The 26,754-nt window shown below is 47.1% G+C and overlaps 1 protein-coding gene across 1 annotated transcript in view; it reads left to right on the top strand.

The window, feature by feature from the left end:
- LOC128427367 (rho GTPase-activating protein 44-like) overlaps positions 1-26,754 on the top strand; it is a 44,225-nt gene that overhangs the window by 1,292 nt on the left and 16,179 nt on the right. The window contains 5 exon segments of the mRNA XM_053414471.1: positions 22,247-22,286; positions 22,730-22,849; positions 23,186-23,262; positions 23,705-23,816; positions 24,101-24,177. Of these exon segments, the coding sequence (XP_053270446.1) occupies positions 22,247-22,286; positions 22,730-22,849; positions 23,186-23,262; positions 23,705-23,816; positions 24,101-24,177 (426 nt within the window).

Below are 26,754 nucleotides of genomic sequence, written 5' to 3'. Positions count from 1 at the left end.
GGAGCAGGGAAAATATGAGGAGGAGGAGAAGGGAGAAGATGATGATGAGGAGCAGGGAGAAACGTGTGTAATGAGGATGAGGAGCAGGAAGAGATATGTCTTTTTAAGAGCAGGAGCAGGGAGAAACATGTCTTATGAGGAGGAGGAGGAGCAGGGAGAAGATGATGATGAGGAGCAGGGAGAAACGTGTGTGATGATGATGAAGAGCAGGGAGAAGATGAGGAGGAGGAGCAGGGCTGCTGATGTTTCCAGCAGCTCCTCCTTGAATCCCGTGAGTCGTAGTAGAGTATGATGAGGAGGAGGAGCAGGGAGAAGATGATGATGAGGAGCAGGGAGAAACATTTCTGATGATGAGGAGGAGCAGGGAGAAACATTTCTGATGATGAGGAGGAGCAGTGCTGCTGATATTTCCAGCAGCTTCTCATTGAATCCTGTGAGTCGTAGTGGAGTCTGTGATGAGGAGGAGGAGCAGGGAGAAGATGATGATGAGGAGCAGGGAGAAACGTGTGTGATGAGGAGGAGGAGCAGGGAGAAGATGATGATGAGGAGCAGGGAGAAACATGTGTGATGAGGAGGAGGAGCCGGGAGAAGATGATGATGAGGAGCAGGGAAAAGATTAAGAGGAGGAGAAGGGAGAATATGTTGATGAGGAGCAGGGAGAAACGTGTGTAAAGAGGATGAGGAGCAGGGAGACGTATGTCTTATTAAGAAGAGGAGCAGGGAGAAACATGTCTTATTAAGAGGAGGAGCAGGGATAAACATGTCTTATTAAGAGGAGGAGCAGGGAAAAGATGAGGAGGAGGAGAAGGGAGAAGATGATGATGAGGAGCAGGGAGAAACGTGTGTGATGAGGAGGAGGAGGAGCAGGGAGAAGATGATGATGAGGAGCAGGGAGAAACGTGTGTGATGAGGATGAGGAGCAGGGAGAAGATGATGATGAGGAGCAGGGAAAAGATTAAGAGGAGGAGAAGGGAGAAGATGTTGATGAGGAGCAGGGAGAAACGTGTGTGATGAGGATGAGGAGCAGGGAGACATATGTCTTATTAAGAGGAGGAGCAGGGAGAAACATGTCTTATTAAGAGGAGGAGCAGGGAAAAGATGAGGAGGAGGAGAAGGGAGAAGATGATGATGAGGAGCAGAGAGAAATGTGTGTGATGAGGAGGAGGAGCAGGGAGAAACGTGTGTGAGGAGGAGGAGGAGCAGGGCTGCTGAGTCGTAGTAGAGTGTGAGGAGATCACGTGATGACACGTCACGCCTGATGAACGCAGGAGGATTAATCTGAGTAAATCCCGACCCTCGGCTTCTTCCTGTGGAATGTAAACGTAGAACCACTTTAGATTAACGTTCTCTGCTTCATGTGATTTATCTGTTTGTCTCTGTGATGCAGCACAGATTCATCTAGACTCTGTTCATCTCTGAAGTGAAGGTATTAAAGTTCATGACCCCTCCAGGCTCCTGTAGCTCGACAGGCTCTGGGTTCCTCCTCTAACGTGCCTCCTGATCCTCGTGCCTCTTGTTCTCTTTTCGAGTTGAGGAGGTGAAGCTGCAGCTCGGCTCTAAACAGGTGTTGTCAAGTTTCTCCTTCTGTTTGTCAGCCCCACCCTTCACTCAGAACTGAAAGTCAATGTCGTGTGTCAACACTACACCCTCGGCCTTTTGGATCAAGTGGTGGTTAACCCTTTTTGTAATTATTGCACAACAGTAACGCCGAGTCATTGTTGTGTGTGTGTGTGTGTGTGTGTGTGTGTGTGTGTGTCGGTTTGTTGTGAGGCCCCACGCTGCTGCGAGAGGCCGGTGACCAGTTTGTTGTGAGAGGATTGTGTGTCTCGCACCTCGCTCGCCCACGCTGATACAAATCAATGAGCGAGGTAGTACTGCAGCTGAGGCCCAGCAGAGTGGACTCAGCAGGAGGTACCCCCCCCCCCCCCCCCCACCCCCCCGGTGAACAGGACTCCTGCCTCGCTGCCACTCGAGGGGACGAGAGCTCCGACGCACTTTCAAAAGATAAAAAACCAGCTGATGATCTGTGAGCCTGGAACCTGTGAGTCCCTGTCGGAGGCCAGGTGTTTGGTTGTTTCCCCTCCTCTGCCTGAGCGGCTGCACCGGAGCCCAGCCGGGTGGAACGTCCCGGTAATGAGTTCTAACCTGTATCGTAAGAGGCAGAACAGCCGGGGTGATTAGTCATCTTTAGAGGGAGGAGGCTCCAACACGGCGCCTGACAGCCGGACACTCGGGTAATTGGTGATATCTTCTCCGTGACCTTGGCAGCCGGCGTCACCTGGTTTGTTGTGAGGCTGGAGAAACCGTGAGTGTCCTGATGTTACTGGGATTTAATGGAAAATCTACCGAACTGGTTTCCATGAGACCTGGTGGCAGCGTGGGGAATGACCCTCTTCACATTTTGCCGTGCATCTGGACAAATTACACACACTATCCATGAGTGTGTGTAGTTTGGTGCAGCTTGATTGAATAGGATTGGACTGGTGAAGCCCCAGCAGAGCTCCATTACCACCAACTGGTACTACTCTCATTCAATATCTATTTATACACCAGCTTCCAGTGAAGGCCTCCGAACAGGAAGAGATAGAGTTGTGGACAAACACGTTAATGAGCGTTTACATCTAATTCAACTCGTATTGTTTTTGTCCATCAGCTGCATCACAGGAGGAGACCACATCACGCTCGTTTGTTCCAGTCCCGCTCTCTCTCTCTGGTGCAGGGGGATTCGATTTGGTGATTTGATTATGGCAAAAGGAAATATTTATATTCTCTGCTTTTTATTTACCCTCAGAGAAACATTCCCAGCCTCTAAAAGTGCCCGTCTGTCCTCCTCCTGCAGGGAGCAGGCACACGAGCATCCTCAGACTAATGAAGCGTCTCGCTGCAGGAGGACACTGCTGCATCGCTCCAGTTAACGATATAGGTCAAGAGAGGTTCAGACGCAGTTAAATTCATCCTGCAAACAGTCGGCCTGCACCATAATCCTGTGTAATGCTGCGTAAAACTGTGGCACTGAATGAAAATGTGTAACTCTCCCCGAGCAGCGAGAGGCTATGGCAGGAAGGGGCCGGGCGTAATCCTCCTCTGGCCTCGTGTCACTTCTTCTTCTGCAGAGTATTTTTAACTCCTCTGCTCATTCATACATATTTGTGTTGGTGATAAGAGAGAGAGGTTATTGGACCCGTCGGTTTGTGCACAGAAACAACACAACAGAGCAGGAAGTAGACGTGAGTCCAGGTTTAGTGAAGCAGGCTGATGGATGTCGAGGTGGAGTGCAGCTGGAAACAGAAAAGATGAGGCTGGAGAAACAGATTTCTAATCTCCATCAACAGGCAGGGAAATGGTTTCTTATTAACGCTGGGTTGCGTTCAGGCTGCCGGGAACAAGACCCCAGAGACGCCTGCCTTCTGCTTGAACATCCACTTTACTCCTCAAACCATTATCTTCTGTTAGCTTTGGTTATTGAAGAGAGTAAATGTTTTATCATAGCAAAAGAATAAAAAAGCAGTTATGGCCTTCGTGACTCCATTATTAGTTTGTTCATATCCTGGTGAATCAAACGTCTGATTGGTGGATGAACCTGTGAACCTGGGCTTCGTTGTTTCTCTTCCCTTCAATGTCACCGACCCGGCTTGTTGGTCCTGGCAGGAGGGAGGAGGACGGGATGCCTGCAGTCCCCCCCCCCCCCCCCCCCCCCGACACACTCCCAGACCCCGGCTCCGGTCTGGGACACAGTTTAATCTTCTGGAGCTGGAAGCTAAAGACGTCTCACGCTGTGATTTGTGGAACAAAGTAAACTGAAGGCCAACGTGTTAGTTCTGCAACAACTTATTTGAATGTGCATCATCAAGCTTCGACTTCAGATCTGTAAATATCTGAAAACTGGACGTGCTGATCATCACCGGTTGATCCTGTCCTTGATGGAAGATAATATACTGAAAGAGGCTGAACTCAGATCTTTTTGTGAAAGTCCACAGAAAGGATCTGAAGTCTCCTGATTGATTGTAGATCTGTGGATTCAGATTTCTGGATTCAGCCTCTGGGTCTGTTACTTTCTGAAAAGGTGACAGATCCAGTCCCCCCCCCCCCCCCCCCCCCCCCCCCGTCCGTCCTGACTCTTCATCAACTCACAGATTTTGTTCCTGTTTTCGGTTCAAATGAAAAACTCCTTTTTTTTTATTAGAAATGTCTCCATAGAGTTGGACCTAATTTATTCTGGTGTGTGTGTGTTTTAATCTTCCTCGACTGCCGGACCATTCAGCCGGAAGATAATAAACCCATTTGTCAGACACGGTGCTGCATGTGTGCGTGTGCATGTGTGTGTTAATTACAACAGCATCGTCGGGGTTTTGATAATTGATTGCCCTTTATTTGGAACATAATCAGTATTCATGGCGAGGCTGCGGTAACAGTGGCAAAGTGAAATGATCCGCGGTCGGTGCAGCGGCTTCCAGGAGAGGGTGAGAGGGTGAGAGGGGGGGAGGAGGGGAGGAGGAGAGGGTGAGAGGGAGAGAGGGGGAGACGGGGAGAGAGTGAGAGGGGGAAGAAGAGGTCGGGCTAACAGGACCTGACGTGGAGGACACCATGTTTACAGAGGGACGTGTTGCAGGATGTTATATTATATTATGAGCATCATTAGAGGCATTACTGTTGAATATGTGCATATGTGTGAAAAAGATAGTGTTAGCGTGTGTTTCAGCGTGTGTGTGTGTGTGTCAGTGTGTGTGTGTGTGTGTGTGTGTGTGTGTGTGTGTGTGGGTGTGTCAGTGTGTGTGTGGACTCGGCTTCCTGTCCGATTCTCCCCCATTAATCACGATGAGACTCTGTTAATGGGGAATTTCCCGCCGGCAGTTTGAATCTGACCCGTTCTGTTATGGACTCACTGTCACTTTGAGATTTTGTGAGAAAGCAGCAGCCGTTCAGATTTGAGATATCAGAGGTTTGCAGCAGATTTGGGGTTAAAACTGGAATTTAAAAAACAAGCGTCACAGCAAAACCTTCACTTGTCTGTCAATGTTCTTCTGGGACGTCGGGTTCGTGGGTGAGAGTGAGGGAGGCGCTGGGGGAGACGTCTTTCCAGTGGAGCGTTATGGAAGCCACTGGAGTGTGATGATGGAGACGCTGCTCCGGTTTGTTGCAGAGTCACTGAGGAGGCGACCGACAGATGCCAAACCTCCTCCTCCTCCTCCTCCTCCTCTTCATCTGCTGCTGCTGCCGGCAGCGACTCTGGAAAAAGAGTTCTGCTAATACAGAAAGTTGGAAGCTGCCTGTTATTCAACTGGTTTTACATCTTTAACATGAACACGATGACTTTCACACGCTTACATCTCGATTCACAGATGAGTGTCTTTCCTAAGCACTTTCAGGACAGTGGTGAGAAACATCTCAGCTGCTGTGTTCTTAACTCCCTGGCTGCTCGTGACCCACAGACCCAGAGCGGATTGTAAAAACCACATCAAGCCTCTTAGTGGATTCTCTCTGTTGGCTCGTGTTTCTGTGCAGTGCATCTTCAACACGAGAGATCGACTTCTCCCACTAGATGTTTGTACTGTATGAGCTCAGAGCAGGAGCATCTATTCCAGAGCTTCATGTCTTTGAAGGTGTCTCTGTTATCTGGCCCTGTACAAGGAGAAGCTGAGACAACATCATCTCCTGTGAGAGTCTTGATGTTCACGTTTAAATTTCAATAGTTAGTTGTTGGTTGTCAGATGAGAGGATTTGCTCTCTGTCATTGTAAACTGAATAAGTTTGGATTCTGGAACAATAATCTATTTATTATGTAAAAATATACAAACAGGGGAAATTGGCTTAAATTGAAATTCAATTAAAACAGAGTTAAACCAGCTGTTTGAAGGATCTGATCTGCTTTGATCAATCTGATGAATAAAGGAACCGACCTCTGTGGACTTGTTGTAACAAGGAAAGGTTTTTAACATCAGGCTGGAAGCTCCATGTTCCTCTAGCTGGACGTCAGAGCTGCAGCAGAAAACAAAAATAACTGAGTCGACACGAATGACGAGCAGCACACAAACCCAGCTGGTATTTCCCCACAATCCATGTGTGTGTGTGTGTGTGTGTGTTTGTGTGTGTGTGTGTGTGTGTGTGTTTGTGTGTGTGACCACTGCTGCAACACACCCCTGTTACTGTGGCTACCCGGGTCTCTCAGTTCTGTCGTGGCTGACTTCAACCGGCCTCCACCTTCATCCTGTGAGTCAAACTGGAAACATTAGCTCAGCTCCCACCTCACTGCAAAACATACCCCAGCCTCTGAGGACCAGTAAACACCCTCAGCTGGAAACTGGGACAGGAAATGACATCACGAGGCTGGGATGGGGGGGGGCAAGACGTTTCTCACCCGCTCTAAAGTGATTTGTCTGATTGTTTTCAGATCATTTATCTTATTAAAATGTCCAAATATGAGAGAATCAATTCCCAGAGTCAGAGGAGGAGCCCCGAGCTGGAAGGTGTGGCCACGACTCCTCCTTCTTCTACTGTACCTGCTGCCTCGTGACCACCGCTCCACGTCTGTTAAACTTTAATGAGGACTCGAACCCCCGGGGCTCAGGTGTCACCGCCTCGGTGTCGGTGTGAGACGGGGGGGCAGAGGTCAAGAGGGCAACGTCACGGGAGACATTAAAAACCAAACGGAAAATAATCATCAGATTAATTCAATACATTCCATTTTTTTTACAGCTCCTTATGATTACATCTTTAAATATTGCTTATTTACTATTACTCAATATTTCTGACTGCACTCTACATTGCAGATTTCCCCGATGTAGGACAGATAAAGAGTTATCTTATCTTATCTTATCTGAGTCATCTTTAAAGTAACATTCATTTCAGGTCGTTCTTATCACACAGATGTTTGCTCAACAGCTCATTAGTTATTTATGCTCTAAAAACAGGATGAACTTTATGATTGACAGCTCAGACCGACTCGTGATTGGTTGGACCTCGATGCACAGCACGTTCATATCTGAGATCATTCATCTTCATTCCAGTGGGAGGAAGTGGAGACACGTCAGCCATCTTTATTTACAGCCTTTGAAAGTGATAAATAACAGTTTAAAACTCGTAGAAGCATCGAGTCCTTTTCTTGTTCATGCTTCAAGTGCATTTGTCTTGAAGGACTTTTTCATGAGAGTGTTCTATAAAGTGCGTTATTAACCTGATCTCTTCCTCATCTATGAGATCCTGTGCCGGCTGCTTTATTATATTTATAAAACTTTATTTTGGGCCAAGTGTCGAGCTCGGTGGTGATTGTCCTCAAACTAAATGCAAATGAGTTTCTGCTGCTGTTGCAATAAACCAGTAAACTGGAGAAACTGGGACAAACACAGCAATCCTCAGTTTAGATGTGGATCAGCTTCCTCTTATTCAAACTCAAACACAAACTGTCTTTCCTCTAACAGTAACCATCTGAAAACGTTTTTGCTTGATTATAGTTCCAAACACAAAACAGTATTTAGTTTGATTATTTGATTATTATATGATGTGAATAGTTGCCAAGCTGCATCATGGAGGAGAAACAGGAGAGGAGGATGAGAACATTGTTTTTGGTTTAATCACATTCTCACTCCAACTGTCACCACGTCACTGTTTCTGTGCTCGACTTGTTGGAGAAGTAAAAACTTTATCTGGGGTTTGGTGTCATCCTAAGTTCCTGTACGGTGACGTGTTCGTTTTATAACATCAGTTTTGGGAGAAAACTACATTTCATCTTCAAATACATCACATTACAATGTACACATCCTATTTTATAGATTTATTAAAGTCATTGACAGAGCAGCAAAAAAGGAGAATCAAATGTGGAGAAACTCTCAGGACTTGGCTTCTGCATTTTCTGTTTTGAGACGATTTGCATGGAGAAGTTAAGTTTATTTATAAAACCAAAGGGACCAAAGAACTGAATAATAAACAGATGAAGGGAAGTAGAAGAAAAACCGAGGCCCAACAGTCTCCTAAGATTCAATCTCATAAACAGGCCTGATTCAATAATTTCCTGGGAAATCTATGAATATATCAGAAAACTTAATTTCTCCAAATGATGCTGTCTCTCCTCCAGACTCCAGTCACCTCAAGAAGTCGTGCAACTTCGAATTCAACAAATCATTTCATGTGTTTCTCTCTCTTACTCATCTATGAACTCTGTATCAACACAACACAATCAACACAATCTGCGCCACCATCTCTGGTCTTCTTCAGCTTCGGACTTGAACTTGACTCTGTGTCTCTATTTAGTTTTGGTCACAAGAAGAGATTGGCTTCACTCGGCTTCTGAGGAAAGTTTGTTCCCATTGTAATGAAAGGGAGAAATATTATTGTATTATATATATATATATTGAATAGATGTAACTAGCTGTGGACCGAAGAGGCGAACCTGAGGATCCCAGCTCACGGGAACTAGAAGCTGCAGAAGTCGGCAGATTGTTGATTCTCAGTGGGATCTGAACATTACAGGCTTTTCTCCTCACTCCAGTGCAGAGTCCTGAAAAAGACCCATTGCATTGACTGCGTTGCATAATTTAAATACACTTGTGGTTTGGCAGCAGCTGAGTCATAGAGGTAGCTCCTAAAATACTGAGTCCAGGAGGCTCAGCGACTCCTCTGCAGGGAAAACACGTCAGACTTCACGAGCCTGTGAACAGGAGACGAGTTTAGACCTTTTCAATCCTGAGAGACAGGATTTAAACTGTGGAGCCGTTGTTAACGTGTCAGTTGTTGGTTATTGTCAGTGATTCAATGAGCCCAGTGGTCCTGGAGTCACAGAGGATATCGTCAGTGGACTTTCATAAACAAATCCCCGACTCCGTGGACCAGTGGTTTCCCAGCGTTGATCTCCTGCAGCTTTGGAAGGAAACAGACCAATGATGTGATTCTGCTGAGTCAGATCAGAAAATACTTTCACCACGTGTTGCTCCGGAGGTTTTTCAAAGCGGGAGGCGGGTCTCCCCGGGGCGGCTCACTGGACTGAGATCAGTTCTGGAGAGAGGATTCATGAATAATCAGCCTAATTCTGTGTGACTTTGATAAAGAGATCCGGTCGTTTCAGGGATTTTTACTGTGTAAATGCTTCAGGACAGAATTTCTTATTGTTCATTTGTCTGTTTGTTCCGTGGGAGGTTTTTTAATTTCTTCTTTCCTCTGATGTGAACCGTTTCCAGTAATAACTCTAATTAAGAAATCAACTTTAATGTTTTTAAGCTTTGTCTGAGGCCTTTATATTTATTTAATATTTATCTAATTGCTGAAATATTGGGGCTGCATTTTGTTTTATTTCTTTCATGCCTAGCTTTGTTCTGAGCTGACGTTACTGATGCTTTAGTAAATTCTGGATTTTCTACCTCTTGACTTGACCCTTGACCCTTGACCCTCCTCTACACCTCAGGATGGACAGATCTGTTGCTCCTGCCTGATTGACCCGGGGGTCAAAGACACCGTGTGTGTTGTACGTCTTGCTCAGAGGTTCAGTGTCAGCGCCTCTTGTTCGTTTGTGTCAGTGACAGCCTCATGGAGCTGATCCACCGTCTCCCTGTGTCGTCCCACGCCGGCCTCGAGGTCTCCCTGTGAACATGACAGCTGCTCCACTGAGGCGTTCACTCATTATTGATGTGGGACGACCCCGCGGCTGCTGGTCGGGATGTTCCCCGTTTATCAGACGGCTGCTCAGCGAGACGTCAGCGTGGAGCCTCCGAGGAAAAGTCCTGAAACTCAAAGACAACTTTGCTTTTTTGCACGATGGTGTCAGTCCACGTTTTTATTCAGTTTACCCGTGTTTGAAAAAGCCTGACCCCGTTAACGAAGACAGATTCTGTGGAAGCAGCGAGAACCAAATCAGTTCAGAAGCTGGAAGCTGAGTTGAAGTCGTGCAGCAGTGATGTCATTCATCCAGAGCCCAAGTAAAAGTGATTCCTGGAGTTTCTCCACCTCCTCGGTGTCCAGGCAGCTGGGAGGTAAATGATTCAGGCGGTGACTCACAGAGGCTTCCCCTCCTCCCTCCTCCCTCCTCCTCCCTCCTCCTCCCGTCTCAGGGTGGATTTCAGCAGCTGACTGAGGCTGTGATAAACACGTATAAATGCAAAAAGTCATTTATGTAACAGTGTAAAAAGCGATTAGCTCCGTCACTGTGGACGAGAGGTTCACAGACGCGTCGGTTTCCTCTGCAGCTTTGAAGCTAAAATTAGAGAAATGACTGAGAACATTAAAGTGTGAAGGTAAACAAGACCGTGCATGAGGATGTTTTCAACTCGTCTGTCTGGTTTCATGCTGTCAAACATTCATCACAGTGGAAAGCTGCAGTCGGATGATCCTTCTCAATTTTGAATTAAGAAGTCAAACATCCCGGGAGCCTTGTTTATTCTAAAAAGCTGAGTTTGAAGGGTCACAATCAGGAATTGTAATAAATTTCCATCCCAGTATATTTATATTCATTTCTCTTAGTTCCTCCCCTTGTTAATATCTTCTCTCCTTTGTGTGTTTCTCGTCTTATTGTGCGTATGCTCCGTCTCTAGCTTGTATTTAATTCATCAGCTGCACTTGCTCGTGTCGAGCGATGATTCTTCCTCTGGTGTGAACACGTCGTCCTGCAGAGACGCTCCCTGAACGACTTGTAGCTGAGAGGAGCAACATATGCTCAGTCCTGACGTAGCAGGTGCTCCTCCTGCTGCATGTGGAGCAGCAGACGTTCTCCTGTGCGTCTCCTCCCGACACCAACACACAGTTTCCTTCTCGTGCCTTCAGCTCCTCGTTTCCACTGAGCTGCAGAACAGTCGCAGCTCTCGTGTAGCCTCACCTCGGCTTTTGTCTCATGCTGCTCCAGTGTTGAAGCATATTAGTGTGTGTTTGTGTGTGTGTGTGTGTGTGTGTGTGTGTGTGTGTGTGTGTGTGTCTGCAGCCGGAGGGCCTCTCCTCTGAAGGCAGCTGCTGCCCATACGATGCCTGATGAAATCACAGATGACATTTTGAAAACACAGATCACGTCCAGCTGGGCAGAGGAATCGAGCCACTGAAGGATTCTGGGTAGTTTTTTCCCGCACAGAGCAGAATACGCTGATTTTCTCTCACCTCTGTGCTTCAACTCTCCCCCCCCCCCCCCCATCCTCCTGCGTCAGCCTCATTCTCTCTCTCCTGATGAGATGTGCATCGGTGTGAAACGTGCATGTTTAACTCCGTCGCTCTGGAATCTGAGAGCGTGGCGAAGGAGAGGAGGAACCCAGAGGAACACGACGGACATGTTGTTTGTTTTTATGCTTTTTATAATATAAAATATTCCGTGTTGCCTGACGCGGCGCTGCCACACACAACCAGAGCCTCCATCCTGATCGGCTGCGATAACAGATATGAATATTTCACTGGTACAGAATGTGGAATGTGGGTCGCAACGAGGAAGTGAGGCCATGAATACCCCCCCCCCCCCTCTCTGTCTCTATCTGATTTGAATGGTTAGGCGTTATAGGGCTGTGTGTGTGTGTGTGTGTGTGTGTGTGTGTGTGTGTGTGTGTGTGTGTGTGTGTGTGTGTGTGTGTGTGTGTGTGTGTGTGTGTGTGTGTGTGTGTGTGTGTGTGTGTGTGTGTGTGTGTGTGTGTGTGTGTGTGTGTGTGTGTGTGTGTGCCTGTGTGTGTGTGTAGCTCACTATCAGAGGTAACATATCCCAGAGGAGCTGAGAGAAGCCCGAGGCAAAGTGTTGCTTCATCTGCAGGAGATATTTCTTATTTTCATTTGATCAGGTGTTGAATTCCCTCAAATGAGAAAAAATGTGTGAGCGGTGAAAATGGAAAGAGAGAAGAATGGGGGTTGGGGGGGGGGGGGAGCAGGTGATTCAAATCCTCTTTAGACCAGATCGTCTAATTTGGCCTTCATGGTTTTCTCTGTCAGAGTCGTTCTATTTTTACTATGTAGCCTCGACTACACTAGTTTTCTATACTGGTGAGCTTTTGGCCCTTACCATAAAAACCATAGGCTGTAAATAAAGATGGACGACTGGTTTCCACCAGCTCCCACTGCCCAGAAGTGAAGCCAATGAACGCTGCCATCTTGTGCATTTAGAAAGATACTTGAACGTTTATTCAAAAACTACATAAAATGACAGAGAACATATTTTTTGACGTGTAATTTGACTTTTTAATTTGGTCCATGTCCCATCCACCTACATGGAGGAGACGGGGGGGTTTGATCTTTACTGAAGAGATGAACGCCAGTAGATGATAATATGAAAATGCAGTTATTGAGATATCCACCTGAGTCGGTTTCTGTTCTCTGTGGAAACGAGTGAAACTGAATCGGGCTGATTCCTCCTCAGCTGTCACTCACGTTAATCCTCTGTTCTCTCTGCGTCTTCTCCAGGAGGTGAAACCACATTCTCTCCTGTCGCTGCTGTAACACAAACACAACAACGACACGTGTTAACACAACAAGCCGCAGCGCAGCACATGCTCTTATTGTGAAATAATCCAAGCACACGTGTAAATCAGTGAAATAACTCTGAGCTCATGTCTCTGATGGTTTTGTTGCTTTCTTTAATAATGAATCATGATATCGTTTCTAACGACTGAGGCGTGTAGTGACACCGGTGACTCACAATCTGTGGTGGTGGGCGTTTTCACAACACTTCATTTATTCCACAAGGTTAATAATAGCGTTAAAGCTGCATTCTTTGATGTTTGGCCACTGGGGGGCAGTAGACCAAGTAAGAAGTGTGAACAAAACATTATGGAAAAGGCATTAAACATAATCTGATTGTTGTATAAAATACTGATCTAGAGCTTTATAACATCCTTTACATTAGAGTCCATGGTTCATACATTTTAAAAGTGGATTGAGTGGATTGCGTCTCTGAAGGTGAGGACGGACGACTCTGAACTTTGTCCTCCAGCACGAGGACACTGAACCTGTCCTGAATGTCGTCTTTCTCGTTTGGTAAAATGGCTTCAGGCCCAGATTCCTGTCGTCTGCCTCTCGTTCAGTGTGTGGTCGCTTCCCGCCGACAGCGTGCAGATGTTTATTCATCGCCCGGCGCAGATGTTCAGACAGGATCTCAGGATGTGGGCGTGGCCTGATCGCAAACACATTCTATAAAGAAAATCTGCATAAAAAGCAACTTTTCTGAACCTGTGACTTGTTTGAGTAAATATGACAACACCCCATAAACCTCCCGTCGCCCTGGTTGAGTCATCACAACACACATCATGAGTTTCATATTCATTCAAACCGGTTTCACTGCTCAGGTCACAGAGGAGCTGAATCTGAAGTCGGCTAAAGTTAGATCCTAGCGGCAGTGTGTGTGTGTGTGTGTGTGTGCTTGGCTGTGACCACATGTGTCTCCCTGTGTGTGTGTGTGTATTTGATGTGTGCACAGCTGTAACACAAGGCCCGGTGCAGTGCCGGTGAAGAGATGCAGCGGCGTGTGTGAGTGATGGATTTCCCAAGGCGGCCATTAGCCAGATGCACACCAGGACACATCACGATCCATACACACGTCTGTGACATCACACAGGAGGCGCCGGGTGTGTAGCCCCCGTGCAGCAGTGTGGGTTTGTGTTATTGTGATGTGTGCGTCTGTGTCAGAACGCACCTTCAGTTCTATTTCAGTTGTTTGTCACCATGCAGGCCACCGTCATTTATAGAAGAGAATGTAGGTTGCAGAGGAAAAAATCCACCAATCACGGTTCAGCCTCGTGTTCTTTAAACTGTCGCACATCACACTCGCTCTTTAAAGTTTCATTTCTCATGTCGACACAGGAAGAGATGCTTGACTTTCATTCTCTGATCTAAACATAGAGGATGAATGAACTCCAGCTTGTTTCTTAGGGACAGTGAGAGTTCTGACTGCTGCAGCCTGATCTGGAGATCTGCTGGAACCAGTGAGGAGCTCAGGTCGGGCTCCTGGTCCTGGAGAGACGTGTTCAACAGTTAGATAAGGTTTCAAACGGGTCACACAACTCTGCTTTGACCCGTGAAACGTGAGCAGGACATGATCTCGTGTTGTAATCTGCAGGAACGTGACCCATCCGTCTGAGCAGCGTTTCCTCAGAAGATGTCCCTCTGAGACACGTGAAGGGAGGAAGGCGGCGGCTGCCATGTGAGCAGTGAAGCTCCGGCTGCACGATGGAGGAGGAACAAGCTCAGCCTCCCTCTCCTGATGGAAACGTCTCACGATGCAGAGGAGGCGAGAGAAGAGGAGAGAAATGAGCCCGTGAGCCTCCATCAGTCCTGGACTCTCACCACCGGCCTCCAAATCGCTCCATTTAAAACCGCAGGGCCCGTGTCAGGCTGACAATGCTGTCACGGCTCCAGCTCCCTGCACCACATTGTCTCCTGTCACAGGCTGGACTCAGTCCACGGCTCCTGCAGTGCCAACACAATCATGAAGGTGTCGTTGTCTGTGAGGGGGTTTCTCATCCTGAGCGTTTGTCTTCTTCCTCCTAGTTCCTCTGCCCACGTTTATTAGTCATTCTGTGTAATTGTCGATTATGAGGAGAATAAAACCACCGGACCCTCGTCCCCCCCCCCCCCCCCCCACCGGCTGGCTCCGACCTGACTCCTGTTGTGAGGAGTGGGGAGCAGAGGATGGTGGCGTTCGGGGATAAACGCGCCACTTCACCAGATGTTCCATTTTCCAAGCTCTTGCAGAATTCGTTAGCATGTATTAGCATTTAACAGCAGACGGACTAATGGGCCAGCAGGGTTTCATCTGTGAAGTCTGTCCGTGCTTCTTTAAATTCAAGTCGTGGTTCCCAACCTGTGGGCGACGGCCCCCGAGGGGTCTCACCGTAAACACTGAGGGGGCAGCCACGAAGAGTTGTTACTATCAATCTGAGCCAATCAGATCTTTGTCGTGGGATTAAGGAGAAACCTGCGTCTTCAGGCTGTGATGAAGTGGATCCGGATGCACACACAGGTTGTTGTGAGACTGTTGTTTCACACACACACACACAAACACATTTCAACATTGTTCAGTGTCTCCTGGGTCAAGAAGCAGCGTCGGCCTCGTTCAGACCAGCTGTGTAAAGACATGAAGATGAAGCCATGGGGTCTGATCACATGGTGACATGAGGAGGACTCGTCTGTGTGTGGTTGTGTGTGTGTGTGTGTGTGTCTGTGTGTTTGTGTGTGTGTGTCTGCGTGAAACAATCAATTATTTCATTAGACTGATAATCAATCAACGACTCTTTTGCCAATGAAGCAGAAACACCAGACATCAGTTTGTTCCTGCTCCTCTGCTCTGACCACTGGCTGCATCTTTATTTTTTAAATCCCAGTAAACTGAGTTTTTATTTTAGGTTCTGACTGTTACTCAGACATTTGATACGATCAATGATCGGTGGATTAATCGTTAAAAGTTTCACAGAACTCACTTTGCTCTTTTTTACAATATGTTGATTTTCTCTTAAAGTCTTAAACCACATCTACTTAAACACTCGTTCGGTCTCATTGTTATTTAGAATTATTCCAAACAGCAGTTTCCCCTCATGAGAAATGTTCTGTTCTATTCTCAGTCGACAGCTTTCAGTCTCAGAAGGTGACGAGTGAATCACTGGAGGGTTTTTAAAGAAGTGCACGACCTCCCACCGGTTTGATTCTGTTCTTCAAGGCTCCTCTGTGTTGTTGCCTCCCGAGGGCCGAGGTAGTCCGGGTGAATCCGGAATGAGTCGGTCCGTTTCATTGTGTTCAGCCGAGAGGAGCGGGGGGGGGGTGGGGGGGGGGGGATTTAGTGCTCCTGGAGAAAGATAGCCGGCTCTCTGGAGAGCGGGACCTGGACGCTGCAAACTTCTGGCTGTGAGCAGCATTTTGATTTGTTGTGCTGCTCCGGAGCAGAATCGGCCCCCGGGTTGTGTGTTGTTATCGTGCAGGGTGTCGTGTTGTGTGTCTGTTTACTATGCAGCGTGTGCTCTGCACTGACATCACCATCAAGGTGGTCTGTTGGAACAAGGTCTGTTAGACTGAAGATTTACATCAGAGAGAACAACACGTTTTCAATGTGAAACATTTCATCAAACAAGAATTAGGTTTATGTTGGACACGTTAAAATATGAACCACTGAAAGTCACAACTCTCATTTTCTATAGTTTCCATTTTCACTGACTCAATTTTTATACCTACAAACATATTTCTGCCTAATTTTCAGCGATTAGATCTAAAATAAAAAGACAAACATTTTCTTTATGATTAAAATATTTTGAAAACCATCTTTTATTTTAGGTAAATATTTGGTGGATAAAAACAATCCTTATAAAAAGCTATACCTGTCAAATATAACAAATTTGTTGGAGATAAAGATGGAAATAATACTTGATTACAAGTAACTGAAATAAGTACTTAAGTAAAGTATGTGAGTGAATAAACATTTAAATAAATTCCACCTCTGGATTTTACCAGGATCTTGTTTTCAGGCTTCATGGTGATTTTCTTATTCCACCTCAGTCGCTGAAAGGAGCCGATGACCTTGAAGCGTGTGTGTGTGTGTGTGTGTGTGTGTGTGTGTGTCTGTGTGTGTGTGTGTGTGTGTGTCTGTGTGTGTGTTAGAGATACGGATCTCCTCTCCGTCGGTTGTGACAGATGAGCGCTCGGCCATCGGAGCCCCCCCCCCTCAGGCTCCCGGTGGAGCGATGACTCCACTCTACTCTTCCTCTTCATTCATCGTCTTCGTTCTCTCGTCTGATTCGTCCTCGCCGCCGCTGCGATGCTTGCTGCCATAGCAACCGGTTACCCTCCCCCCCTCCTCAGTCGGTGGGAGAGAGAGAGGTGCATGCTGGGTAATCTGACTTCACCTGGAACAATTCTCCTGGGGGATTTATTTCTGTCCTTGAACCATTTATTTCCCTCGTCGGATGCCGACCCCCCCCCCCCCCCCCCCCCGGACTGAATTAACTTCAATCATGTTTATTTATTTGTCACTGATTCATATCCACATTTACACATTTATGAAAACTATGATTTGACAAAACACACGATGGAACCAGGAGAACGAGCTTTGAATCATTTGTCTGATGAGAGTTTTCGTCTCAGCTGCTCGTGGCTTTATTTCTTTTCTCTGCCGTCCTCGTTTTTCCTCCCACATTGGCCCAGTAAGGATGCGATGCTGGGGCGACTGGTATCTCCTCTGCTCCCCCATTACCCCCATAAGTTGGACGTAGATTTGCTGTGATTGAAGCTGTAAGGTGAAATCACAACATACATGTTCTAACAACCTGAAGCCGGTGGAGACAGATTCTCTAAAGGTCGAGACCCCGAGCTGCAACAGGCGGTTTGCTGCTGGGGCACAAAAACCAACACAGGTCATTTCACAAGGTCAAACCGACACGTGCAGGTCAGAGGTCACGTTATGATCTGTTTCCTACAGATGAGGTGAAGCACCGTGACCTTCTCTGACCTGAGTCCCACCGACCCCACTGTTCCTGCAGAGCCACGGACTCGTGTTTATTTTTATTTCAGGGCCACAAATGATTCATGAGACTTCAGAGGCTCTTTGAATGAGAACCCAGGTAACAGCTGGTCTGGGTTCTAACAGGAAAGAGAAAAGGGGCATTTGAAGCCGCTGTGTGCAGGAGGGTCGAGGTGAAGCTTGTTGTTAAATGTTAAATGAACAACAAATCTTACCTTTAACATATTAAGAACAACAAGCAGCTCAGACTGTTGCGTCCTCAGCAGTGGTCACGTGTGTGTGCAGCAGCTTTCTGCTCATATGAGTTAAACCAGATGTGTCTCGAGCTTCTGTGTATTTTAGCACTTCCCCTATAAAAAGTTACCTGCACGTTAAACAGCCTCACATGCTTCTGTGTGCAGCCGGTGTGACACCAGGGGACATCAGGTGTGTTCACGTGCAGCCCGACCTGCCGCCAGGACCCCCTCCGCTCGGGCCTGTGCACGGATCATCTCAGGGATCACTCCCAGTCCGGCAGTGTTGGTGTGAAAGATTTACAGGTTTCTGATCTCAGGCAAAACAAAGAGTCACTTCAACAAGAGAACAATCTGCTCCCTTTGGAAAACCTCTCAAAAAGGTTTATCTGTGTAAAAACCTTTTTTTAATCACGTGTATCTCCTGCTGCTGCTGCTGCTGCTGTTTCCTTCAGCCCCCCCCCCCCCCCCAGCCTCTCTCCCTTCCCTCCGTGCCAGTGGGAATCCCGAGTGACGACAGAAGCTGATGCTGCAGTAAAGCTGGGACGCCCTTGATGTGTCGCACAATTAACAACGAGCTGCAGAGAGAGAGGGAGATGGAAGCTAGACACAGTTATTCACTCTTTTCTAAGGCAAAGGTTACCACAGCCGTCATCTCCCCCCCCCCCCCCCGCCTGTTTATAGATATACAAAATATGAACCATGTGTTTCTCAGGCCTCTCCCTTCCTCAGCTGCAGCCCTCACGTCACGCTGCGTTAAGAGGACCAAACCCCCCCGAGAGGAGACGTCAGCACGACGTTAGCAGCCGACCTTCTCCTCTGCTGACACGTGCACGCCGCTGAACACGAGGGAGCAGCAGCGAGAAGAGCCTCTAGTGAGATGGTTTGAAACCAGTAGTCTTTGTTGTGCCAGTTGAAACTTTCATCAGAGTTCTGAGCTGCCAAAGATCTTCCCAACGCACGAGCAGGAGTTTCCAGATCCACTTCACACGGTTTCCAACCTGGAGAACAAACCGAGGCACTGGGAGAAAAAAAAGTGATGATCCTCAAATTCTGAAACTGTGCTGCAGGTCGAGGTGTGATTTGACTTTCAGGATATCCACATGTTACACCAGGCTTCAAAACTCAATCATGCAAAAAGCCTTTTTATTATTAGATTTCAAACTTTGAAAAGCTGTTTCTCTGATTCCTGATTCCTGATTTCTGATTTTCTGATTTTGCACGAGGTCGATCCCAACGTAGAAATCTGGCTCAACAGTTTATCAACATAATAGGATTAAGTTTAGATTTCATAAGGAGCGACCTCATGCTTATGGTAAACCAGTGAAAAAAAGATATCTTGACTTCAAATCTGGGAAAAGTGGGTTCAAAGTTCTCTTCCACTTAAAAGAGAAGAAGTTTCACAACATACATGAGTTGTTGCAGCTCTTTATCTCAGAGTGTAATCCAGTGTTCTGCTGCCGCTCTGCTACACTTAATAACACATGGATGCCTCTGTGTTATGGAATCTGGCCTCCTGCTGGTAATAGAGGAGATGACAGTTCACACTCCAGTTGTGTGACTAACGTTGTGTCGGGCGTGTGCACGTTGTTGAACTCTGTCACCGGGAGGAAGAGTCGTCTCGGTGCAAACACTCAGTTTGTTCTGCTTGTGCTGAGCTTTGTGTTTATCATCACACGCCTGATAGGAGACGAGGAGTGTGTGTGTGTGCGTGTGTCTGTGTGTGTGTGTGTGTGTGTGTGTATGTGTGTGTGTGTGTGTGTGTGTGTGTGTGTGTGTGTGTGTGTGTGTGTGTGTGTGTATGTGTGCGTGTGAGTGCAGAAGAAATACTCTGCATTGTGAGCGTGTTTGGATTCCTCATGTTTGAGCAGTGCTGGACTTTCCAGGTTGACTAATTGCACACCTCCTCATTTGTGTGTGTGTGAGAGTGAGTGAGTGTGTGTGTGTGTGTGTGTTTGTGTGCATGTGTGTTTGCCTGAGGATAATGATCCTGTCAATGAATGCACTGCAGTCAGTAAAGGTTCAGCTCTTTGTTGTCACACACACACACACACCTCAGTGTAAACAGTGCGTCTGAAGTAAATGATGTTGAGTCAATAAACTGTAGCAGCAGAGACGTTCTGTTGAATCACTGCACACAGATGATCGAATCCCTTTTTACACGATGGGAGGAAACTCAACGTGTGATGAGATTAACTGAAGTGTTCAAATCTCTTCCAGTTCACATTCTGTATATTTCAGTGAAGGTGACTTGAATCTTGTGCCTCACTTTCCCACATGTGGAGGCAGATTATGTGACTTGGGAGGTGGTGGACAGATCTGACACTGTCCAATGGTTCCAGTCCCAGTTCACTGTGAACTGGTGCAGTGAAGAAAGCTCTGGGTCTCTCAGGTGTGTCGAGTCGTCCACTAAAAAGAGAGTCAACCCAACGCCCCATGTGGAAACACCTCAATTCTGCCTGCAGGGAATCTCTTCACATTTTGACCATTTGTCACCTTGACTCAGAGAGAACTGACTTCAGAGGTCAAAGGTCAGAGGTCACCCTAGTCGAGGATGTTTTGCCTCATCGTCTTTAAAGGTGAACGCAGGAGGATCTTTAAACAGGAACCTCTCACTGAGGGGAAGTGTGGAAGAAAAGATGGAGGAAAGAAAGAGAAGAGGTTTTTCTTTCTTTTGTGTCCAGCTGTTTAACTTCAGTCGGATCAATAATCATCCAGCCGAGCCAGAGGTGTGAGTCAGTGTGTGTGTCTGTGTGTGTGTGTGTGTTTTCTGCAGTGCGACCTGTAGAGAAGGAGTCTCGGTGGGAGATGAGACAAAGTGAAAGAACCAGATCGCCAGGTCTCATTCTTCAGGCTCCCATCCCTCCCTCCCTCCCTCCCTCGTCCTCCTCCTCCTCCTCTCACTCCACCTTCCCCCTGTTCTCTGCCTCATTACTGTGGCTCTGCTGCGGCCGGAGGACAGGTGGCTTCCCTCCTGTCGGCGGGGGGGATGTGGAGGAGAAAGCTGAGGATCAGCGGGACCCGGGCGTCACGCAGGAGCAGCTCGGCGCCGTAAGTGCAGGACGGCGGCGGCGCTCTTTGATTTGTGGATTAGAGTGTGTGGGGGGGGGGGGGGGGGGCTGTTTGTTCTCTGTCAGAAAACACAGAGACCAGCTTCTTTGATTTTTAAAAACCTGCTTGTGTGTCTGGATCATATCAGGCTGAAGATAATTTGATTTATTGGAGTTTCTTTTATATTTTTCCTTGGTGCTGTAGCTGTAACGGACATCGTTCATCACACAGACACCAGTAAATATCTATAAACACACTATAAAAACAATCTTCACATAGCTTTCAGGCATAGTCTCTTAATTGCTCTAGAAATTAATTAATTGGAACAAATTAGTCAATGTCAGTGATTTCCCCGGGGAATCGTGTGGTGCTGAGAAAACACAGCGTTGCATTTTTTTTAATAAATGTATTTTGTCTCTGATGCTCTGCAGCAGATCTGATATAAAGCGTCCCTCATTAGAAAGTGGAACCTGTTTTAATTTGTTTTGATTTTATTTATTAGAGCTCTGAGCTGAAATAGGTATTTTAACACGTTCCCTCTTCTACCTGTTAAACCCGAGGTTCTCCAGCTGCTCGGGGGGAAAAGACTTTATCTCATATTTTCAATTCCTCTATTTTTATGGCTGTTGACAGGAGAGAGTTTCACCAGACGATAGAAATGATTGTAAACGGTGGAAAGAGATGAAAGCTGCTCTGTGCTCGGCTTGTTATCCTCCGAGTCCGATCACAAGTCGCTGAACACGGAGCTCGTTTTGTTATCTCTGAAATTAATTATTGGAAATGAAAATGAATCCTTCTGCCGACCTGCACTGGTGATATATCTACTTCTTCCTTGTGTAAACAGTCAATGGTGCTTCTTGCTTTTTTTCTTTGCAGACTTAATATCTATATATATTTTGCATCACTGCATTTAGAAGATTTTCCTGAATAAACTGATAGGTTTCCATCGTGCAGCTCAGGTTGATTCATGGTTCTCCGGCTGCTCCGGCTCGTGTGAACGCTCACGTCCATATTTCAACCTCCGAGATGAAACTGCAGTAAAAGAGAATGTTAATGTGCAGCTGTTAAAGTGGAGGCAGATTGCAGAGTGATGTTGAATCGATGTGAGAGGAGCTGGAGCAGAGAGTCATCAGGCTTCATGGTTCTGCTTTGTGACTGCAGTAGTTATGATGTTTACAGTTCCTGCTCTGAACGGATGATTCTTCAGATGAGTTGGTTTTGAGGAAACGTGGATTTGAGCTTCAGTATTTTTGCAGATTGATTATTGATGATGATGATCATCAGCAAATTCATCTGCAGCTCCTGAGATCAGTTCATAGTTTTAATTCATTTTCAAAGCAAAGAACGCTGAACATTAGTTTCTCAAATGTCATTTCCTACTTGACAATGTGTATATTTATTCTTTTCCTCTTTTTCCAGTGGATAGATAAACATTCTTCTTACACGATCGACTCCAGTCGACTGTGTCTTATTTATTCCGTGTACAGAAACCCAGTAGATGACGTAATCCCACTGTGTGACCAGTGCCAAGTTCCCACAGTAACCAGTTGTGTGGTTTCTCTCTCCTCTTCTCTTCCAGGGCGGAGAAGACCGAAGTGTTAAGTGACGACCTGCTGCAGGTAAGAATCAATCTTCATCCAACGTGTGTGTGTTTCCTTCTGATTATGTTTTTCACCTCTCGCCTGAAAGAGACTCTTCATTTTCTACAGAGAATTCCGTGTGAATAAAGAACTTCTTCAAACGGTAATGAGCTCTGAAATTGAATCTCTTTGTGAGAGCGAGGCGGGAGCGTCCCCGTTGACTGACTCGGGCCCCGGCGCTGTAATGGTTCTGATTAATGACGCCTCAGCGGCACCAGCTCAACTCAGTGGGTTCCATAATGAGCTGAGAGACGTTTAACTAAGAGGTGATGGGCTCCTGTGAGCTTCACCCGCTGAGCTGGTTCCTGTACAGAGAGACAACGGCTCTATTCTCCACGAGGTCCACAGGGATGTGTGCTCCAGCTGTGCATTAGTTGTAATGTGTATCTGTGTGTAACTGTGTGTGTCTGTGTGTGTTTTAGGTGGAGAAACGTCTGGAGCTGGTCAAGCAGGTGTCCCACAGCACCCACAAGAAGCTGACTGCGTGTCTGCAGGGCCAGCAGGGCGTGGACCTGGAGAAGAAGTCCGTCAGGTCGCCCTCGGTGAGAAGCAAACACACAAACACACAAACACACAAAGATACAAAGATACAAAGACACAAAGACACAAAGCAAAAATCTGTTTTATACATAGAACACAGAAATGGGACAGACGGGAAAAAGATCATGAAGCTTGATTATAAAGTCTCTGCTTGAAGTGAACGTTAAACAAACTGATGAGATGTAAACGATTTATAAAAAGACAAGGATGGATTGTGACTTCAGGTCCTTCTGTGATTTATTTAATTCATTTATCTACAGATTTGTATTTGTTTTCCAGTTTTGAGCCACGTTGATCTGTGCTAGATTCATTTGTGTGATTGTTTTGTCTTTGTGCAGAAAAAGCTTCCTCTCACAACACTCGCACAATGTTTGGTGGAGGGGGCGGCAGTGCTGGGAGACGAGACTCTACTGGGGTGAGGACACACACTCACACACACAGACACACACACACACACACACACATACACACTCTCTCTAATTTAATTGATCATTGATTATCTGTTGTCCTCGGAGCATTTTGTGTTGAAAGGCGCTGACATGGAAAGGAATGTTTTTATCAGCCTCTGACCCAGAAGTGATTTTTCTCTTCACATCCAGAAACAGAGTCAGACGAGAATCAACCTCATTAACGACACCGGAATATTAATTAACTCATATTGAGCCTGGAGCGTGTGTGATGAGTGTTGATACGGATTGTGGATGTTTTTATGGTCCGTGATGTCGTGTCCATCCCGTCGCTCCACGGATCATGTTCACTGTTTCCTCATAGACACGATGATATGTGCTCTTTGGTTTAACCCCCCCCCCCCCCCCGAGTCTTTGCTGATGTCTCCCTGGTTTTCTCGTCCGCTGCAGGAAGATGCTGAAGCTCTGCGGCGAGACGCAGGAGAGCCTCGCCCAGGAGCTCATCATGTTCGAGGCCACCATAGAGAGGGACGTGGTCGAGCCGCTGTACGACCTCGCCGAGGTAACGAGCGGATCATTGTCATCATCACATCGTGCTTCCTCTGATCCGACACATCTGATTCGGCAAATTAAAAATCTCTTGTGTTTTTTAACGAACATTTCCAGTCGATTAAACCCTAAAAAATGACCTCAACACACATAATGAGAATATTAAAGATATTAAACATTCTCCTAACTAACAGTCACTTCTGCACACAGACACACTCACACACAAACATGTGATCTGATCTGTGGCTGCTCTTCTGTCCCTCGTCTGTTTTCACACCAACAAACACTCGGCTGCAGGTGGAAATCCCAAACATCCAGAAACAAAGGAAACATTTAGCAAAACTGGTCCTGGACATGGACTCTGCACGCACAAGGTGAGTCTGTGTGTGTCTGTGTGTGTGTGTGTGTGTGTGTGATCAGAGAAACTTCATCCCCTGGGAATAGACTGGTCCTGCAGCTTCCCACTGTCTCTCACTGGGATCTGATTGTTCCCAGTAGAGATGGTTCCTCTGAATCTCCTCACGCTGCAGTTTCCTGTGTGAAAACCTCAGATTCTACTTGTTTTATTATTTTTCGACAGCCGGTTGCAGCTGTTTATTATAATAAGTTAATCGATCTTGATGCATAAAGTTTGTGGCTTTCCCCTTGAACCATATTGAGATCATCGCTTTAAGGTGAAATAAGTTAAGTTGATGACTCAAATTCAAAACTTCCCTGATGCTCGATTCATCACATTTCAGCGTCTATGACTTGAGGAGTGAGAACCTCGAGTGACCCTGAAATCGCTGAGTCATCGCGTCAGTGCGGATTTCCCTCTCGTCCAATCAGAGACTGTTCTCTGAGCGAGCAGTGACGCGGAGGAAACTGATTTCACTCGCTGCGACTTCCATTTATTTATTTATTTTAGTGACCCAAATCTGAGAGAGTTCCTGCCGTCGACCCGCTGAGTGCTGAGCTCCTCTGGCAGCGCCGCCTGTTATCTCCACTCGGCTCAGACAGGAAGTCTGGCTCAGGGACGAGAGGAGAGAGAGTCAGAGGAGAGAGAGTCAGAGGAGAGAGAGTCAGAGGAGAGAGAATCAGAGGAGAGAGAGTCAGGGGAGAGAGAGTCAGGGGAGAGAGAGTCAGAGGAGAGAGAGTCAGAGGAGAGAGAGTCAGAGGAGAGAGAGTCAGAGGAGAGAGAGTAAGAGGAGAGAGAATCAGAGGAGAGAGAGTCAGAGGAGGAGAGAGAGTCAGAGGAGAGAGAGTAAGAGGAGAGAGAGTCAGAGGAGAGAGAGTCAGAGGAGAGAGAGTCAGAGGAGAGAGAGTCAGAGGAGAGAGAGTCAGAGGAGAGAGAGTCAGAGGAGAGAGTCAGAGGAGAGAGAGTCAGAGGAGAGAGAGTCAGAGGAGAGAGAGTCAGAGGAGAGAGAGTCAGACGAGAGAGAGTCAGAGGAGAGAGTCAGAGGAGAGAGAATCAGAGGAGAGAGAGTCAGAGGAGAGAGAGTCAGAGGAGAGAGAATCAGAGGAGAGAGAGTCAGAGGAGAGAGAGTCAGAGGAGAAAGAGTCAGGGGAGAGAAAGAGTCAGAGGAGAGAGAGTCAGAGGAGAGAGAGTCAGAGGAGAGAGAGTCAGAGGAGAGAGAGAATCAGAGGAGAGAGAGTCAGAGGAGAGAGAATCAGAGGAGAGAGAATCAGAGGAGAGAGAGTCAGATGAGAGAGAGTCAGAGGAGAGAGAGTCAGAGGAGAGAGAGTCAGAGGAGAGAGAGTCAGAGGAGAGAGAGAGTCAGAGGAGAGAGAGTCAGAGGAGAGAGAGTCAGAGGAGAGAGAGTCAGAGGAGAGAGAATCAGAGGAGAGAGAGTCAGAGGAGAGAGAGTCAGAGGAGAGAGAGTCAGACGAGAGAGAGTCAGAGGAGAGAGTCAGAGGAGAGAGAATCAGAGGAGAGAGAGTCAGGGGAGAGAGAGAGTCAGAGGAGAGAGAGTCAGAGGAGAGAGAGTCAGAGGAGAGCGAGTCAGAGGAGAGAGAGTCAGGGGAGAGAGAGAGTCAGAGGAGAGAGAGTCAGAGGAGAGAGAGTCAGAGGAGAGAGAGTCAGAGGAGAGAGAGAATCAGAGGAGAGAGAGTCAGAGGAGAGAGAATCAGAGGAGAGAGAATCAGAGGAGAGAGAGTCAGATGAGAGAGAGTCAGAGGAGAGAGAGTCAGAGGAGAGAGAGTCAGAGGAGAGAGAGAGTCAGAGGAGAGAGAGTCAGAGGAGAGAGAGTCAGAGGAGAGAGAGTCAGAGGAGAGAGAGTCAGAGGAGAGAGAATCAGAGGAGAGAGAGAGTCAGAGGAGAGAGAGTCAGAGGAGAGAGAGTCAGAGGAGAGAGAGAATCAGAGGAGAGAGAGTCAGAGGAGAGAGAGAGTCAGAGGAGAGAGAGTCAGAGGAGAGAGAGTCAGAGGAGAGAGAGTCAGAGGAGAGAGAAAATCAGAGGAGAGAGAGAGTCAGAGGAGAGAGAGTCAGAGGAGAGAGAGAGTCAGAGGAGAGAGAGTCAGAGGAGAGAGAGTCAGAGGAGAGAGAGTCAGAGGAGAGAGAAAATCAGAGGAGAGAGAGAGTCAGAGGAGAGAGAGTCAGAGGAGAGAGAGTCAGAGGAGAGAGAGAATCAGAGGAGAGAGAGTCAGAGGAGAGAGAATCAGAGGAGAGAGAATCAGAGGAGAGAGAATCAGAGGAGAGAGAGTCAGATGAGAGAGAGTCAGAGGAGAGAGAGTCAGAGGAGAGAGCGAGTCAGAGGAGAGAGAGTCAGAGGAGAGAGAGAGTCAGAGGAGAGAGAGTCAGAGGAGAGAGAGTCAGAGGAGAGAGAAAATCAGAGGAGAGAGAGAGTCAGAGGAGAGAGAGTCAGAGGAGAGAGAGTCAGAGGAGAGAGAGAATCAGAGGAGAGAGAGTCAGAGGAGAGAGAGAGAGTCAGAGGAGAGAGAGTCAGAGGAGAGAGAGTCAGAGGAGAGAGAAAA

This window comes from Pleuronectes platessa, chromosome 21 (assembly GCF_947347685.1).
Source record: "Pleuronectes platessa chromosome 21, fPlePla1.1, whole genome shotgun sequence".
Classification (NCBI taxonomy): domain Eukaryota; kingdom Metazoa; phylum Chordata; class Actinopteri; order Pleuronectiformes; family Pleuronectidae; genus Pleuronectes; species Pleuronectes platessa.
This window is presented reverse-complemented; position numbering and strand designations above follow the sequence as displayed.